Source organism: Oreochromis niloticus, linkage group LG18 (genome assembly GCF_001858045.2).
Source record: "Oreochromis niloticus isolate F11D_XX linkage group LG18, O_niloticus_UMD_NMBU, whole genome shotgun sequence".
Classification (NCBI taxonomy): Eukaryota; Metazoa; Chordata; class Actinopteri; order Cichliformes; family Cichlidae; genus Oreochromis; species Oreochromis niloticus.
Window position 1 is genome coordinate 3,605,273 of NC_031982.2, and position 20,415 is coordinate 3,625,687.

The 20,415-nt window shown below is 39.9% G+C and overlaps 1 protein-coding gene across 10 annotated transcripts in view; it reads left to right on the forward strand.

Moving 5' to 3' along the window:
- Positions 1-20,415, forward strand: part of astn1 (astrotactin 1) — a 418,702-nt gene that overhangs the window by 115,691 nt on the left and 282,596 nt on the right. For 8 of the 10 annotated variants that reach the window (XM_025900129.1, XM_019348325.2, XM_019348326.2 and 5 more), the window contains exons 3-5: positions 659-936; positions 1,232-1,374; positions 4,035-4,184. In XM_025900129.1, coding sequence (XP_025755914.1) covers positions 659-936; positions 1,232-1,374; positions 4,035-4,184 — 571 coding nt within the window. The remainder of the gene's footprint in view (positions 1-658; positions 937-1,231; positions 1,375-4,034; positions 4,185-20,415) is intronic. The other 2 variants (XM_019348324.2, XM_013276338.3) reach the window with 1 other exon arrangement.

Here is a 20,415-nt window from a genome sequence, read left to right on the forward strand (position 1 = left end):
ATAGACAAAACCTGTTAATAGACAAAAATTCAAACCTGTGCACCTAATTCTTGGTATTTAAAGTCACTGAAATTGGTCAGCATGGAAAAAGAATATAGAAGTCTCTGAAGGTGCTGCTCCTGGGCAAGACTGTTTGGCATGTACTCCATAAAATCACAGCGTATGATTTTCTGACTCTTGTGTTGACCTAATGAGATGGAACATTTTAATTAGAGGGCTGGATTCTTACACAGAGCCAAACTGTTGTGCCTATCTCTACACAATGTGTTGAGGTATGACACATGCAGTGCATTTTTTAAATTCAAGAAAAAATCTCAGCACTTAAATGTTGCCATGAGTTAAGATTAGTTTAAACAATGAAGGCAAAAGGCGTATTATGCTACCGTTTCACCTTGAAACAAAGTAGAGGAATGTTTCAGAGAGCTAGTGTCATTTAAAGACACTGTAGGCGTTATTCAAGACAGTAAACTGTCGCTGCAACCTTTTTCAAATGTTGCTGTTGGCATCGCAACTTTGACTTTGATCCGTATTCTATTGGCAAGATTTTCCGACTCTGTTCTCGCCTTTGACTCCCACTGCTTTCTCTCTCCCCACTTCTGTCTCTTCTCTCCCTTTTTTTTTTCTGTCTCTCCTCCAAATGCCACCCTCCTCCCCTCAGGGCGGGATGATTGCCCTTCTGCTGTCCATCCTCTGCCTGGTCCTGATCCTCTACACTCGCAGGCGCTGGTGTAAACGCCGCCGCATCCCTCAGCCCCAGAAGAGCGCGAGCGCCGAGGCGGCTAATGAGATCCACTACATCCCATCAGTGCTGATGGGAGGCCAGGCACGCGAGAGCTTGAGGAACTCGCGGGGTCAGGGTCCAAACTCCAGCGGTACCCTCAGTATCCGGGAGACACCGATTTTGGATGGGTACAAGCAGGGTTTGGATGTGGGATGGTTAGAGCTCAAGCCCTAAAAATAAGCACATAGCATGCGTACACATTGCTGAGTTGAATAATAATATCTTGTTTATTCCATGTTACACAAGCAGAGCTTAATATTGCCTGAATATAGACAACTGCTTCCACAAATCAGCCTGTACACAACACACTTGGTTTTATTGTATTAGCCTGTAATGTGTTTTGATGCCTTTATCAGTACATTGCGTCACACATTAGCCACTTGTGACATTTATTCTAATTTAGATAAGTCTGATAATGATTTTGCTAATTGATTTCAACTACATCCCCAGGTATGAGTATGACATTACCGACCTGCGTCACCATCTGCAGCGGGAGTGCATGAATGGTGGGGAGGAATTTGCCAGCCAAGTCACCCGTACCCTGGACTCGCTCCAGGGCTGTAATGACAAGAATAATATGGACCTCGCACCTGGTAAGCTGAAAGATGCACAAACAGCCAGGTCAGAAAAGACACAGGACCTAATGAACAAGTGCACTGAACAATATTTCTCATGATAATTAGAAGTACACTACATAAAAGTGATCACTTTTAGACATGATCATTTACCTTGACTTTAGGTTCATTGGCTTATTGGCCGCTATCAGTATTTAGCATTAAAGAATATTTATTTTTTTATTTCATCTTATGCTGTTACTTATTTTCAGCAGAAAAACGCAGATAATTTCATGTCCTACCAAATGAGAGCCAAGCGTAGCGCCTAGCTGGAAATGAAGAACAGAGCTAAAAGTAAACGCTATACTGTACACCTACACAAAAAGGGAAAATATATAGATATATATTACACCAAAAAAATGTTCCTGTGTTTATTTTAAACTCTAATTTATGATAAAGGTTGAGACGCCATGTAACTATGAAATGTTGTCTTTTATAGTCATAAAGCAGTTACATTATATTGCAGATGTTCATCTACTCATCTTATTAATGCATTTGTTTTTCCTCCTCCTCAGCCATATGGTTTTCTAAGAACGACGTTACAAGACAATGTGTCAAAAGGGGTTATGTTTGCGTATTACACAAACTCAGTTGCAGTAATTGCAGAGTGAAATAAACGAAAAATTAATTGGATTTTTAATTAAAAAACATAAGTTTTATTTTCTCTCATAGGTTAGAAGTAATTATCTAAATGAATTTGGAGGGAATGATAGAGGATAAAAAAAATATTTTCACAAACATGCAGGCTGGAAAGGGTTTGCCTGTGTAAAATCCACAAAAATAAAGCACTGGTTTCCACAGTTACTAGAATAACATCAGCTGTGTGACCCATGTAGAATGCAGATCAAATAAATATAAAAACTGCAGATATTCCTTTAAACAGTATTTTTAGTCACCACTGGAATAATTATAGAGTCACGTACCTGCCAAGAAATTTGGATTTTAGGTTTTAGAGAAAGCATTTTTCATAATTGGTGGACTTTGGAGTTGAGCACCACTCCCATGAGAATTATTTCATGAAGTGGAGCAGTTGTGATGAAGGTACAGGCTCTGAATTTCAACTAACGAGAGAGTCACCACTCGGATTCATCAGGAGATCTCTTATGGCTGTGCTCTTGTAAAATCCAAACAGCTCCACCCCAGCGCTTATGGAAGCAGAGTAATCCTGTGCATTATGCATTTAAGATGCGTAACGCAATGAACTAGAGAAATAAAAAATGGAGACAGCAGCTCATGCATGGAATAGCAAATAGTGTGAACATCAGAGAGGTCACTCAGAAAATAACATTTGAATTTAGACTTAAAATAACGAATTTCAGTAAATGTGTTTTGGCTCCCCTGACCTTTTCTCTGCTATATGTATAATTTAGTAGATACACATACATAAACAAATAAAAAACAAGATGTCAGGGGCATTTCGTGTCTGTTGTCACTTGTGCACTTTGTACTTCTTAAAAATAATCTTGTCTTACAGTTTACTGTACCTGGTAGTGTGGCTACTGTTGTTCTACCAAACGTCTCATTTAAATGTTTTGAAATAAAACTTTATTTCTTTAAAATGTCAAAATTTTCATAAAGATTTTTCTTTTGCACAATTGCAACATTTTATTGTTTCCATATTTTTAAAAGAGACATTAATAATAGAGAAATACATGTTAAATTATCTACAGTTTATTTTTAATAAGACATTTTGTGTCATTATTTATTAGTTTGAATTACACTGAGATGGAAAAATATACTGAAAAAAATAGTTGGGCTTATTAATTATTGAATACAATGGCATGTATTAGAAAATATACCACATACTAGACCTCTGCAAGCGACGTCTTTGAAAATACTGATGGATTTATTTATTTTTGTTAATAATTCATGCTTTCGCTCATTTCTTTTTGCTATTTTGCAATTCTTGCCTAAGACAGTGCACACATATTTTAGAAATTATGGTGAGACAAGGCATAGTAGTGGCTCTGAAAACGTCATCCACTTGAGATCCTGAATTAAATTTAATCCGAATCCATGACACAGATTTGTGTTTTTTCTTTTTTTGAAAGACTGGAACAAAGTGGAGAACACACTGACATTAGCAGAAAATTACAGCTACCATGACAAACAGTGTCTGTGACTAAATACCATGACAGCACCAGATATCTGCAGTAATATATGATTCGTATTGTTTCCATGGAACTTCAGCTCTTAATATTTACAGAAATAGATCATTTTTCCCTCTGAGGCTTAAATGGGCTCTGTCTAATGCCTTAATAAGTTTTAATTTCATGCCAGCTTTTGTCTGTCTTTAATTTTGCCTGTTTGACTTCTGGTACAGGAAACAGCATCCTGGATTTTCTTTCTTAGTATTTGTAATACTTTATGCTTGCCACGTCAAGCCAAAGCAAAGAAACAAAAAATGTTTTTCCAACTGGGTGCTTTCTCATTTTAACTCTTTAAAGCCTGAACTATCGCATAACTGCCCAACAATTCAATTAAACAAAAAAATGAGTGTTTATTGAACCTTTCACCTCAATCTCTCAAAAACTCAAGTGTCAGATATAAAACACATGACTTTAAAGGGTTAAAGAGGAAGCTTTAAGGTTGGTAAGTCTCCTAGCTTACATTTAAAAAAACATTCTTCTTATCTGCAGTGAGTGACAACACCAAGTTGGCGCTAATGAACAAATACAAGGACAACATCATTGCCACGAGTCCCATCGATAGCAACCACCAGCAGAACACCCTGCTTCCCCACAATACCTCCACCAGCCAACGCAAACGTCTCTCCAGCAACACCCGTGGTGAGTCAATCTCTACCATGGATTTGACACAGACAGCAGATAACATCAACACCACCAATCCATGAGTCCTCTCCAGGACTACTAGCAGCATCAGATCATTAGGTGGACATTGTTGTATCGTTACATGTGTACACTGATCCTGTCAGGTGACAGCCTGGGGACTTTATGAAGGCAGTTACATTTGAAAGAAAAGGTTTTCACATGACTTGACATACTTGACATGGCCCTCCAGACAGTAAAGCCAACCTGAAACTTTAATTCTTCTCCTCTCTCCCCTTTTTGTGTAAGCTAATATAAACTAGAGAATGAATGTACAGTGTTTAATTGTTGCTTATACTAATAACATAGTGTGTGGACATCTCTGTGAAAAGAAGAAGCAGAACACAAAGTATTACCATAAACCTTGGTGTAATCTGTGCTTTTTATACAAGATAGATCCTGCATGGCAATTATGTGTCTAGCTTAGTTAACGCAGTTCAGAGGCTTTAAAAAATCGTAAAAACCTTAAAACAAAAATGGTTTAAGGTTTTAGGGAAACAAGCATAAACACAAATGGCTTTTATCTTCAGAATCTGTCGGTGCAGTTTGGCTATTAGTTGCAATGAAATCAAGTCCTAAAAGTGGTGGAGTAAGCGGACTAGACATTTTGAGTAGATTTATCAGCAGAGAAAGTGCCACTACTCACTACGTGCTGCTAATATTTCTCAGTGGTCAATAGTTGTTTTTATTTATTTTTTTCATTCTGTAGCAATTTGCATATAATTTCCAAATTGCTGCACAGCCTAGCACTGTTCCTGGAGCTTTAGTAATTCAGAATGTAAAAAATCTTCACTCAAGTGATCACATAAATTATTGACTTTTACTTCATTATCCAATTTTTCTCAATGCATCCGTGTTACACACTCACAGTGTTCACAGGAATAAAACTGACTTCAATATTATTGAGTTTTACCAGATAACACACTTGATGCAATATGATAATATGATACTGCTCTGTCAAGTCAAGGCAGTAGTCCCTTACAGGTGCAAGGTAAGGGGTAAAAAATGTTTTGTTTCTTTTAAATAACAATAGGACATAAACAATAATAGAGAATAGAAGTAAAAATGATTTTACATTACAATTGGACTTTGTAAAAATGAAGTTTTCCTAGCTAGCTAAGATGAGTATTGGTTGCCATTAGATGTCTGTGTAGGATTTCAGTCATCCAAGTCATAGTAATTTAAGGAGCTTGGAAAGCAAAGCGGCAGGCATATATTGGTATCATATCATATCACAATATTGGGTCACCACACTAGTAACCAGAAAATACTGTTGGAACCCAAAAGGCTAAGCCCTCTCTCCAAGTACTGTGGCTCATTATATGGACATCTTTGTAAGATGTTTTGTAGGAGCAAAAATGCATTTCACTAAAAATGTAAAGGAGGATATATAGGCCTGGGAGCTTGAGGGTCCTGCCCAGTATCTTTGCTGTTTCTAGGACTGCGCTCTTCTGGACAGAGATCTCGTATGTTGTTCCTGGGATCGGCTGGAGCCACTCACCTACCTTGGAGGTCACTGCACTGAGTGCTCCGAATGCTTCTCAGGTCCTTCTCTCAGTCGTTGGTACTTCTTCAGCTTCTCATGTTCCTTCTTCCTGATACTACCGTCATTCGGTATAGCTACATCTATCACTACAGCTGTCTTCCTCTGCTTGTCCACCACTACTATACCCGGTTGGTTACCCATCACCAGTTTGTCTGGCTGTATCTGGAAGTATCACAGGATCTTAGCTCAGTCATTCTTGACCACCTTGAGGGCTATGTCCCGTTTTGACCTCGTGACTTCCTGGCCATACTCGACACAGTTCCTGTATACTATGCCAGCTACTTGGTTATGGCGTTCCATGTATGCCCTGCGTACTAGCATCTTGCACCCTGCTGTTATGTGCTGGATTGTCTCATGGGCATCTTTACACAGCCTGCACCTGGGGTCTTGCCTGGTGTGGTAGACCCCAGCTTCTATGGATCTTATGCTCAGAGCTTGGTTCTGTGCTGCCATGATTAGTGCCTCTGTGCTGTCTTTCAGTCCAGCTTTGTCCAGCCACCAGTTTTGGATGTCAGCCATTTATATTTCCTTCCATGATGGCTTTTCTTCTTGCTCCTCTTTCTTGTGTTTCTGCTGCCTGAGGTATTCAGTAATCACACTGTCAGTTTTAGCCATCTTCCTGATGTACTGACTGATGTTTGTCGTCTTATCCTGGGCAGTGGTTCTGACACTCACCACTCCTCGGCCTCCTTTCCTTTCACTTAGTGTCCAGTCTCAGGATGCTAGATTTGGGGTGAAACCCTCCATGCATGGTAAGGAGCTTTCTTGCCTTGATGTCAATGGCTTCTGTCTCTTCCTTTGGCCAGCTTCTAATCCCAGCAGGGTACCTGTTCAGTGGAAGGGCGTAGGTGATTATTGCCCAGATCTTGTTCTTTCTATTCAGCTGATTTCTCAGCACTTGCCTGACACTGTGCAGGTATTTGGTGGTTGCGGCTTTCCTAGCGACCTCTTTGTGGTTTCCATCTGGCTGTGGGATTGGTACATGTAGCTGTCCTCAATGTTGGCAATGTTGCCTTCTGGTAGTACAGTCCCCTCAATTCTGACTTCTGACTAGCAGTGGGGACAGACCACTTGGCAGACTTGATGGTGACTTGTGCTACTGGCTGAAAGTTGGCCTCTAGTGTTGTTCGCCACATTTCTATTGAGTTCCTGATGAAGGCTCTTAGGGTCCTGACAAACTTGTATAGATCTAGGCATTCCAGGATCCATATGTGGGGAATTGAGTCATATATTCACACTACCAGTGAAAGGTTTGGGCACACCTTCTAATATAATAGCTTTTTCTTTGTTTTTTTTTTACTACTTTCTACCTTGTAGATACAAAAAATTGATAAATAACTCTAAATATGTTTTATGTTTTAGATTCCTGAAAGTAGCCACCCTTTGCTTTGTTGACAGTGCTGCAAACCCTTGGCCTTCTCTCAGTGATGTTCATGATGTAGTCACCTGAAATGGTTTTCACTTCACAGGTGTGCCTTTTCAGGCTTCATTTGTGGAATTTCTTGCCTTCTTAATGGGATTGGGACCATCAGTTGTGCCGTGCAGAAGTCAGGTTGGTACACAGCTGACAGCCTTATTTGACAACTGTTAGAATTCATTTTATGGCAAGAACCAATCAGCTAAGTAAAGAGTAATGACAGTCCATTTTTACTTTAAGTGCTGAACGTCAGTCAGTCCGTAAAATTGCTAAAACGTTGAATGTGTCCCCAAGTGTATCGCAAAAACCATCAAGCGCTACAGCGAAACGGCTCACATGAGGACCACCCCAGGAAAAGAAGACCAAGAGTCACCTCTGTTGCTGAGGATAAATTCATCTGAGTCCCCAGCCTCAGAAATTGCAAGTTAACATCACCTAGGATCAGAGCCCAAATAAATGCCACACAGAGTTCCAATAACAGACACATCTCTACCAGCTGCTGGTGACACTGTTGGGGATTTATACAAAATTGAAGACACACTGAACCAGCATGGCTACCGCAGCATCATGCAGCGTCATGCCACCCCATCCGGTTTGCATTTAGTTAGACCATCATTTATCTTTCAACAGGACAATGACCCCAAACACACCTCCATGCTGTGTAAGGGCTATTTGACCAAGAAGGAGAGTAATGGAGTGCTGTGCCAGATGGCCTCAACAGTCACTTGAACTAAACCCAATCGAGATTGGGTTTGGGATGAGATAGACTGCAGAGTGAAGGCAAAAGGGGCAACAAGTGCTCAGCATCTCTGGAAATGCCTTCAAGACTGTTGGAAAACCATTTCAGGTGACTACCACAGCATGAGGTAGTCAAAAGCCAAGAGTGTGCAAAGCAGTAATGAAAGCAAAGGGTGGCTATTTTGAAGAATCTAAAATATAAAACGTGTTGAGTTATTGTACACTTTTTTATTTACTACATAATTCCATATGTGTTCATTCATAGTTTTGATGCCTACAATGTAAATATTCATGAAAATAAAGAGAAGGTGAGTCCAAACTTTTGACCGGTATTGCATATGCCAGATTTATCCTTCAGTAAAAATGAGGTCTGACAATGAGCCATTATGTGTTCAACTCATTGCAGCACTGTGTGCTCAGTTCCTTGCTGTGTATATCTTTTCTCTCTGAATGTTTATCTCTCACAGTTCTAGTATTCACAACAATTCATAGTGAGTCACTGAATGCCACCACAGGTTTAATCATTGACAACATCATGAATGCCCTTTGGAAAACTCTAGAGGACCTCGAGACATTTTCACCTCGTTGGACAAAAGTTATCAACAATAGAGTACAGAATACAGCAGTGTTATAAAAGTAGCACTGGAAAACAAGAGGCCTTTGCAGGACAGAAAGGATAAACTGAGTCATAGATATAAACATTTCCTGGGAGATTATTGGACTGCGAACAATAAATAAAACAACGTTAGCAGGAGCGCGTGAACTCTCAAAACGATGTAGATCTCTCTTATTGTTGTCTTTTTCTACCATACATTTATTTATTTTTTAATTTTGCACTCACATCGTCACCACAAACGCCCATGCCTCCCATGTTCACCTGTGCCTTGACAAGCTGTGATATTGCAGAACTTGTCCTGTGTAATAAAACACAGAAGAACATTGGAAATGCAGAGAGAGAGAGAGGGGATACGGTTGATCAAACTGAGAGACATTATCCCATTATCATAAACAAGAGAAGAAGGCAGCGACATTTTCAAAATGTCGTTTTGAAAATCTTAATCTTAAATCTGTTAACCTCAGACCATAACTCACTTTCTTCCACACTCGACTGCAAGTGTTATTCTCAGTCCAATTAAAAACAATTCTGTAATGTTCGTTGATGCAAATTAATCTCCAGAAATACCCATTTTTAGCCACACAAAGTAATCCAGAAATCTTTTCCAAACAGTGAGGAAGGATTGGAAATGAAAAGATACAACAGAGGAACATAAACAAAAATGTTCACATGTGCATGTACTTGCAGTCACTTCTATTTATTTATCCTGGAAGATAATCATTCCAAATAAAATTCATTCATTCCATGGAAACCCAACATGACTCTTGGGACACCTTGATTTCTAATTGTTAAAGAAGAAACAAATTGGTCTTGTCCTGTTTTTCTATCATAGTTTTACCTTGACTGATTTGGCACTCACCTGCTTCCACCATGGCTTTGGCAAACAATTGCCTAAAGCCGAGAAGCAAAATGGAAAAAAAGAACAATATTTAAGCAATTCCTTTTATCCATAATACAGTTAAAACAAAGAATAAATGCCCAGCACCCAACACAGAGTGGCATACAACACTGCTAGAAGCTCCAGATGGCAGTGTTGGAATGTTGAAACTCCAGTGGCTAAAATTCCTGTAACATGGTTGCAATGAACTGCAAACAAAAAATGTTTACTTTCAGGCCTATGCTTTGCAGCTTTATGACAAAAATCATGAAAGAGTAAATATGCCTCAGGACAGGTCCAGGCTAGCAGCAGATCAGTGTCAAAAACAGAATCTTCACGCATACTGGTACTATGACTGTACCAATTTTGTCGAATTGCAGGAGTCAATGGATTTTATTGCATTTGCAATGAACTTTTGACCAGTTAGAAGGTCCAATGAAAACACTGAAGGTAGAAAGCTCAAAACAAAAAGATTCTTGGGTATACATGAGACTGTAGGGATTTGTTTGTTTACTTAATATTTGGTTTAGTATGAGACTTCTGTTACTCTTCCTTCACAGCCATAACCTGCAGCTTCTTTGCTCACACCTTAGAGGCCAGTTGAATTCAATTCAGTTGAATTCTGTTTCATTTATATACTGCCAATTCACAACAACTTTCACCTCAAGGGGATTTATATTTATAAGTTAAAGATAATATAATTAATAAATGAATAAACAATATTAGAAAGAAACCCCCACAATCACCCAACACCCTATGAGCAAGCACTTGGCAACAGTGGGAAGGAAAAACTCCATTGTAACAGGAAGTACGCTCCAGCAGAAAATTTTTTAAAAAGGAAGTGCTACGTGGTTCTAAAAATTACTCCAAACAGCTGCTCATCAGTAGAACCAAACAACTCAATAAAAGCATAAAGAGTCCTGGGGCACTTTAGGAATTCAATTTTTAAAAAGTATTTAATATAAATTATAAACATGGTGGTTGTACCAGATGGGCTGGTCTGAGTAAAATGGCTATTCTAGTGAAATTTTCTACCACAACCAGCTCTAGAGTTTATAGAGTATGGTTCAAAAAATAGAAACTATCCAGTGAGTAAAAGTGGCTTGTTGATACCAGAGGTCAGAGCAGAATGGACAGACTGCTTCAAGCTGATAGGATCAGTAACTCAAATATCTACTCCTTTGCAGAAAAGCATCTCTGAATGCACAACACACTGAAATTTGGAGTAGATGAGCTACAGCAGCAAAAGTCCACACCCAGTGCCACTCAAACCTAGTGGTTTGTGGACTTCACTGCTCTGGTACCGTAGGATTATAGGGTTTCAAAAGTTATGTTAAGTAAGGTGGTACCAAACCATTGAGACTTTTAAAATCAATCAATACATTTTTAAACTGGATCCTGAAATGGATTGGAACCCAGTGTAAGGAGGTCAGTGTAGGTTTAATGTGATCACACTGTTTCTTTACCATCAAAAGCCAGCTGCTGCATTTTGAACTTTTTAAGCTCTGATCAGAGCTAACATATAAAGAGTTACAATACTCTAGACAAGAGGTAATAAAAGCGTGAATTACCCTCTCAAAGTCACGTGAGGCTACATCCACACTAATGCGTTTTCATTTGAAAATGCATCGTTTTCTCTCCTTTTTGGCCTCCAGTCCACACTGAGACGGTGTTTTCACTGATGGAAAACGCAGCGTTTTGAAAATGCTCTTGAAAACGCATACATTTGGAAACAGTGCTTTTGCGTCGCAGTGTGTACAGCAAAACTTTGTACTTTTGTGTTACTCGCAGCAACAATTCCACCTCATTGTTAGTCCATTTAAAAAACTTGGTGCTTTATCTCAACATTCTGCCGCGACGTTTCAAAGAGCCGGAAAGTAAATAAGCGGCAGACTAAATGAGGCAGGTCGAATCTTCTTGCGTTTCACGCATGCGCAGTACTGGAACGTAAGCGATTTCGGCCTTTTTTATGTGGACGCACAACTCTGTGAAAATGACTGAAAAAGCTAGTATGGATGCAGAGCGTTTTTAGACAAAAACGCCGTTTTCAAATCTATCCGGGCTAGTGTGGACGTAGCCTGAGTTGAAAGAAACTTGTTTTAACAACAGAACTAATCTGTTTATCACATTATAAGGAACTGCCAAAAGTCACGGTTTAGTTAAGGTTCCTTGCAACCATATGACAGTAAGTGGGTAAAAGACCAGTGGTGCTGTCATATCCATCAGGTTGGGTCGCTCAAATAAAAATTGCGTTTTACTTTTATTTAGTTAAGTTTATATCCACTCATCATTTTACATCTCTAAGATAGTGCCTGAATAAAAACATGGCTGTTGGTTTGTATAAGCAAATCTATCTCAAGGTCAACTGCAAAGCAATGAAAGGAGATGTTATGCTTTTTAAAAATGAACCAAAAAGGAAGCATATAGAAAGAGAAAAGAATGGGCCCCAAAAGGGAACCCTGAGGTCCCCCACAAGTGGGGACACGGATGATGAATACTGCCCTAAATGGAGAGAAAAACTCCTATCTGATAGATATGACTGGAACCAATGGTAGTATCTTTAATACCTGCACGTAATTCAAGCCGTGTCAGAAAAATGCTACAATCTACAGTGCCAAATGCCGTAGTCAAGTCCAAAAGTATGAGGGAAGCAGACCTGCCAACACCAGCAGGTCATTCAACACACTTAGAAGGGTTATTTCTGTGCTGTTTCAACAGAAGATTGGAAAAATGTTGCCTGTTCTGATGAGTCTTAATTTCTGCTGAGTTGTGCACACCATGGGCCTCTTAGTGCCATATGACCATAATTTAAATGACACAGCCTACATGGGTGTTGCTGCTGTTGTGTATCCCTTTATGACTGCAGTGTACCCAGCTGCCATGTCACAAAGCTCAAATCATCTCTAACTGGTGTCTTGAACATAAGTTCACTGTACTCAAATGGGCTTTACAGTCAGTAGATCTATCTGTAGAAAAATCTATAGTAGAAAAATCTGCAGCAGTTGTGTGATGCTATCATGTCACCATGGACCAAAATATCTGAGGACTGTGCAAAGACTGTGCCACAAAGATTTAAAACAAAGGGGCTTAAACCTAGTAATAGCAAGGTGTACATATTAAAGTGACCCGTGACTGTCTAAGTTTTTCATTAGGAGCTATTATCCATGCACAGTTTGATGGTTAGCACTGAACCCTCACAACAAGAAGATCTTGGATTTGAGTACACCAGCCGACCCAGGTGTGGTCGCGAATTTTGAAGCCATCATGATAACCTTCTGCCACCAACGATGTGGAGATCCAACCCTTTTAGATCCAATTAAAATCAAGACACTCAAAAAGATGCTCTGGAAAAGAGTAGAATTCTTGGAACAGAGTTTAATACACTGAATCATGTGAACAGCAGGAAAAATACATACAGACATTTAGCAATAGAGTTACATAGCAGAAAGCAAGCAAAGCAGGTGTACAGCCTTAAGCACAGACAGCAGAGCAACACAGAGACGGACAGGAAGTAGCAGCAGGAGAAAAAGAGCTGGGGGTGTCCTCTGGTCCCCTAATATATAGGGATCAGTATCCCCGCCCCCTGCTGCTGGGTAACTTTCCCACGTGCCCAAAGGGACACCCTTAGGTTAACCCTTTGCTTTGCCTTCTGCGATAGGTCATGACACGGTCAAACATCACACATTAATCCTAATTATTAAATCTTACACAGCAAGTGGCACAATCTTATAATATATAATCTTATAATCATATATAAAAACACTTCAGTGTAGGTTCAAAGTATGTGTGTGTGTGTGTGTGTGTGTGTGATTATATCGTATGATATTTTATCGTGATGTGTTCAGGATCTCTGTTACAATGTTACTGTTTTGGTTGTGCTGCATGAAAGACGTTGAGTGTGTATTAGGGAAGGTTAGTTACCGGAGCTGGAGAGTGAGTTATTCAGGTGAACTCTCAGCAGCATTAACTGCCCTGTTACTGTAAAACCTTAATAAACCTTGGTGAAGCAAAATGCCTTGTGCTTAAGACTCTACATGAAAGTAAAAATGCTCTCCCATTGCTTGCTTCGGTTCTCTGAAGGTACTTCAGCTTCCTTTCATAGTCATTCTGTTGCAGAAATGCATGAGCTAAGTTTATAGGTGATACTAAATTGGCTATAGGTGTGACTGTGAATGGTTTTTATTTTTGTTTAAACCCTGCAGGGGCTGGAGACCTAACTTCTAAATAATGTTAATGTTTTTGGAGTTCTATATACATTCAAAATGTGTTTTGTGGCAAAAGATAGATCTAACCCCTCTAGATCTTTGATGTATCTCAAATAGTCAGCTCATCTCCCACTGGTCATCTATTGATCTTCTGCTTTATTCTGAGTCAGCCTGTCTACTGACACCAGAACTTAATGCTCCTACAAAGAAAAGAAAGGACTAATTCTGATCAATTTAGTTGCATAGCTAAAAGAATATGCAAGCATGAAGTAAAGAAATGAAAAATCCCTTTGCAAACATTATATTTGTTGTATCAGAATTGGTAGTGTCAGCTTAGTAAAGAAATAGAAGGATTTGCTTCCTCCTAATACACTCAAAACACACACATACATACACACATACACAATTTAAAAATTTCAGTGCTTCCAGGTAGAGATTAGTATTCTCCAAAGCCAGCTGCATAGGAATGAGGCTGTCTAAGCAGGCAATTAGATGTGCTTCATGCAGTTTTGAGTCGCTGTTGTTGGTGTTTCTAGTCAACTATTTTCATCTTTGTCATAAAATATGCACAGACAGAGCTATTGTTGTCCTCAGTGGATAACTTCGGTGCATGTGCAAGGCAGGTAAGGTAAGGACTCTTTCAATTTTTACTGAAGATGCCCCAGTGTCTCTCTTCCCTCCATATGTCAGCACATTTAATGGACTCCAGAGTTACTTCTGCAGCAACTAAAAGTGCCAGATTTGCCAAATGGGAGAAAAGGATGTCAGAGTGAGTGAAAGGAGTGGGCCCAGGCCTGCGGCCCCCATCAGTATTTCATGATTATTATTGCTGAGTGGGTGCATAATTTATTCCTAATTAGCTATGGACCATACACCATAATTAAGTTAATGTTGTCTAAATTGTTGGATAAGGTTAATGTTTCATTAAAGTTATTGTACTTCTGCATACATAACAAGGCTTGCCCTCAGCAGCAGACATGAGTATTTTGACAGTATCTTTTCATTGGATGGCATTGCTTGAATTAGTCTAGCAGTTTAGGCCATTTGATTTGACAGTGAAAGCACTGATAGGGCTAATGATAACAATGATGCTGTTGCATTCAAACGCTATTAAGTTATATCAATGGCACAGCATTAGAAAACTATTTAACCTCCTAGGACCTGCCGTCCACATATGTGGACATCACATTTTTGATTATTTTGACCAAAATACTCAATTTTGCTCTACATGGGCCTGATATCCACTTACGAGGACATTATACTGCTACTGTTCTACCAAAATTTTAAATGAATGTCCTCATTTGTGGCTCTCATTTTTCTTAAAAACAAAAATAAGGTAAAAAAAAATCTGGAAATTCTTTGTTTTTACATTCATCGGGCCCCAATATGCCCAAATAGAGCTGGGCAATAAAACGATAACGATATGTATTGCGAAATAACTTTTTCTCGATAGAAAAATTAAACTATTGCGATAGGCCTCATCTCTCTTGTCCTCTTAAAAAAAAAAGAAAAAAAGAACAGCCAATCCAAATTAAGTAGCGCAGAGCCGAACCAATCACAGCCGCAGAGTCACCTCACGTGACTTGTTACATACAGCACAAGCGCCAAGGCGCACATGTGTATTTGTTTTTGCAGCCATGCAGCCCGGGTAATGAAGGAAATGAGTTTGCCAACTAGAGAAAAATCAACCGAGAGCGCGAGTGAATGTTACCGAAGAAAAAACAGATGATGGTTCCAATACCGGAGAGCTTGTCGAACGGAAGGGCCACAGAAGTTCCGTAGTGTGAAGGTATTTCGGCTATTTCAAGTCTGACAAAAAACAGAGTAGCGCGCACTGTAAATTGTGCCGAAAGCAAGTCTGGAAATACAATAAAGCGGTGCGTGCTCAATCTCTGACTGAAAGCGCTAATTCGTCATTCGGCTTTTGTCAGACTAAAGTAACTGTTAAAACTGTTTGAAAAGCTAAGCTATACAACAAGGAGAGATTAAGAATTTCCTTTTAGTTCTCAGTTTATTTGATATTGACAAAAGTTAGTCAATTTTATCTGTTCTTCTGTAAAGCGACCTAAGATTTATTTTTAGAATTAATATTTTGTTTCTAAGTGGAATTGACAATTTAGTCTGTTCTGTTTGTTCTATTTTGAAACTTAAACGCTTTAGCGGCTGCCCTTTGTGTAGTTTGCAATATTTGCCTTTATTTATCTGAAACTGAAGTCTCATGTTCCTTAAGTACATCTACCCTGTTGAACTTATTATGGGAAATAAATATTTTAATTAAAACAAGCTGCTGATTATTTCACATTTTACTTGTGAGCAACGGCACATTTAAATCTTACTTTTAAATCTTAGTTATTTGGCTTATATCGTGATATATATCGTTATCGCCTGAAATGAAAAAAACATATCGTGATATGAAAAAATCTTATATCGCCCAGCTCTATGCCCAAATATCAAAGAGAAATTAAAAATGCATGTCGTGGAAGAGTTCGGGTCTTAGGAGGTTAATATTGTTATCCTATTACAGTCTATAGTTTGTTGCAGCCAGGAAGGAAATAAGACAGTTGAATTTACATGAAAGGCAAAGGGTGCAAGTTTTCAAAATCTGAACATTGGGCCCTTTATTAAATGTTCTGTATTATTCCAGCCTACAAAAGTGCTACTAAGCTAATGAACCTGATTATCTGGTCTGTAAGTGATGATGTGACGAATCCTGCTTCCGGGCCCAAAGTAGTCTGCGTTTAATATGGCTTTTGTGTTGTTAACATGTTTTAATGCTTTGTATCTTCTTCTATTTAATTTCAAAAAGCCCCCAAAAACAGTCAGTGATCACTGTCGGCCTCTCGGCTTTTATTACCGCTAATCATTTTAAAGCTCAGTTTTTAAAACCTTACGATGTAACTACAGCCCAGCCCATGCAGCAGTATATGAATGTCTAACCTCGTATTGTGGATGGATTATCTCAGTTGTTCTGGCTGAAGTTTGGTCTGTTTACAGCATCCTGCCATGCGATTGCATTTGTTCCTGACCACCGAGAATCCTCATGTTAACTTTTATCAAGTGGAAAAAAGTTAGCGTGTCAATGCTCACATAGCTGTGTCACTAGCGGTCACGTAGCACATCGTCAGTGTTGGGAAGGTTACTTTGTATTCCGTTACGCTACTCAATGAGAGTAACGTATTCTGAATACTTTGGATTACTTAATATATTATCATGCTGTTTACAACTACATGAATGTCCTATTGCTGTGATTTATTACTGTTACTGAAGGTCCGCGGCTCCGAACAGTAGTAAAGGGACCTCTGGCTAATATGGTGGGTTCCGTGTTGGGCTGGTAGCCGAAAACTAGCTTTACTTTGTTGTCTGGGTCAACTTTGCTTGCCAGAGACAGAGAGAGGCGTTGAAAGGCCGCTCCAACGGAACTTACTTTTTCCGGAGGAAAACACGAACACAGTGTACAGTTGAGTCTTAATAGCTTACTTACAAATGGGTTCGTCAGGCACTCTTCTTGGCTGTTGTGGTTATTATTATATTTACATGCTTCCAGCTCCCGTTTTTGCTCCGTGACAACTCGGACTTTTCCTTTTTCTCCCTCCCTCGCTCACAGACACATGACGTGTATGGCAGTCCATTCTCGCTGCAGCACGGACTACACTGCCCATGAGGCTACATTCTTTAGGGCCATGCCTGTAGCATTCTGCCTTTTAGCTTACCACAACAACAACAACAAAAAAGCGCTCTCTCACCCAGGAAACACGCAGAGAGAGAGAGGGCGTCACCCTGTAACCATGGCAACCGTAACGCTGCCGCCTGGAACAACAGAACGTAGCTGTCAAACAAACCCAAACAGTCCTGACCATTGACTGTAGAAAACATGGACGACGCGACTCCGCCTCCTCCCATTGTGCAAAAATGAAGCCAAAATATCCCGCTTGTGGAGGCTGCCATCTTGGAAATTTGGAGCCAGAGTCTGCGCAGTAGTGACTTGAGGTGGAGCGACTGTGTAACGCTCCCGCCCACACACCCGCTGGACTTGACCGTAAACACGCCCCCCTACACTTTTTACGTAGCCCGGCTGCTCGAGTTTTTTTGCTGGTTTACCGCGACTGATGACTCGTTTAATTAAGGTAAATACAACCATGTCACTGTTATAAAAAGACACACAGCTTATCATCTTATAGTTCTAAAATCACTTTGTTGTTAATTTGTTTGCTAGATTAGCCGCTAGCATACGCGCTGTGTTGGAGGCTTGTTGCTAGCTAGTTAGCGATGCTACACACCTGCTACTCTAATAGTCTGTGTTATTGAAGGATTCAGCACTTCTTATGTTTGTTTTTATCCATTTTTAGACAGCGATGAGATAATCTGCACACTCTACAGAGGCCCAGAGTTACTGTTAATATCAAAAATATAATGCTGTCCTTTGAGATTTTAACATAAGACTGTGAGTGTAATGGATCTAAAACTGTTTAAATCTTCAGAGCCCTCTACAGCCTGGTAACATGGAAACTTTAAAAACATCAGCAGAACGTTTCAGTAGTGTAGTCTAATTTGTTCTTTTCATTTAATAATAGAGTCCATATTATATCAACAGCTACATTCACCCTGGAGAGAAACTAGTGAGGGAGACCACCAGGACCAAGCTGGGTTTCCTGGGTCCAGAGGTTTGGAGAAACTTCTTCCTTTTCTTTCATCACAGCTGTCCTGTGCCAGAAGTTCTGTTGACCGACTGAGAGAGGCTTCATTTAAGAAACACTAGGAAGACTGAAGCTCATCGCATTGATCAAGCAGGACTCATGATCTTCACCAGCAGCTCCCTCACAGGGAAATCTTCAGCACTCCTCCGTAGGCCCGATCCAGGAGATGGATAAACCCAGCATTTCATGAACACTGTGATGGAGACCTTTGGTTTGTGTAATGTTATAAATACTCGGATACTCCCCAGAGGCTACGGACTTTTACATAAAGATATTATATTCAGTCCTGTAGAAAGTTATATATTTAAAAATATATGATCCTCTCTGGTTACTCTGGTATGAATAACTCTGAATCACTTTATGGTAAATAACACACTATCTGCAAAAAACTGTGAAAGAATTCCAGATGACAAGTTTGTAGTTCAACATACAAGTGACGACCTTTGACCTTCATCAGGTTTTATTTAATTGTGCCAGAGAAAATCTCATATGCTCTTCATGCAGCTGAGTACATCAAGTGTTTAAAACGGAAGCTGTGCAGGTCTGAGATCAGCAGCTTTGTGAAACACCAAACTGAGGTCCTGTTAATGCTGATATATAGTGACACAGTTACATGAGTGATTAATCCTTTTGGTTTTTTGTTTTTAACTTTATCAATAAAGCTGCAGCTTTCACTGACAGCACATGTGGTACTTTAACCTTTGTACTGTTTTCATCAGTTCATTTTGCAGTTAACATGTGAACATGTTGGATGATCTGTCTGCTGTCACTGGGTGGTGCTGAGGTCTGAATCTGAGGGCAGCTCCTATAATCACAAAGACAACAGAACCATCACAAACTCAAATATAAATTTTATCCCTCAAAATTGAAATAAAGCTGATTCTTCTGTCCTCACACACTCAGGATCTGAAGTTCTTCTCTTACATTTTTTTCAGTATTACAGTACACTACAGTCCTTTAATCCATAGTTCCTGATTAATGAGTTGTTACTGAAGTACAAGCTTTTAAAAAAATGTTACTGTCTTTACAGATGTGGCAAGAGACTGAAAACATGCTGTTGTTTGCATATATTTGATATTCAGTTCTGCACAGGAGCTGAAGCAGCGTGCAGCCTGTTGCTTTTACAGTATAATACTTGTAATAAAAGTGCAGTAACAGTAATGAGTGACTGAGTAGCCCGGAACGTTTCTCTTAATTTCTTTAGTAAGTTCATTCACCTGCACAGATTAGCTAAACGAACCCTGACAGCCAAGTGCTCATTTTAGCTAGCTAGGTCTCAGGACCTAGCTAAGGACGGTAGTTACGGATTAGCTTACAAACACGATTAACTTACCGAAAAAGTGCAGCGGGGCCTCGGGTCCTTCAGTCGGGTAGTCCAGTTTACTGAAGAACACCTCAGGCTGTCAGGTTAAAACACTCGGTCGTGTTTTCGTAGCGTAAACGCTGGCCCTCCTCTCAGAGCCTACGCTCTATCTGCTATTCCCGAACACAGATATGCAAGTTTCTCCGTGACTGCAGCTGCCAGTCAAAGCTGCTATGATGACGTTTCACCCCAATTTAACATCACCGCGGTAGGAATTAGAATCAAACTTATGAGAAAGGAGACCCCTTGGACATCAATCAGCATGATGAGAACTATTGATAACAAAAGACAGAATCTTTGGAAAAAAATTATCTAAGGAGAATAAATTTATTTTAGTCTGACCCCAGTCCCATCCGCTAACATGGAGGAGGCGGGGTTTATGACCTATACTGCAGCCAGACACCAGGGGGCGATAGAGACGTTTTGGCTTCATTTTTGGGGAGCTGTGGCGTCGTCCATGTTTTCTACAGTCATTGACGACGCCACAGCTCCCCAAACAGTCAATTTTTTTAACAGTCAATGGTCAGGACCATTGACTGTAGAAAACATGGACGACGCCACAGCTCCCCAAACAGTCAATGGTCAGGACCATTGACTGTAGAAAACATGGACGACGCCACAGCTCCCCAAAAATGAAGCCAAAACGTCTCTATCGCCCCCTGGTGTCTGGCTGCAGTATAGGTCATAAACCCCGCCTCTATCGCCCCCTGGTGTCTGGCTGCAGTATAGGTCATAA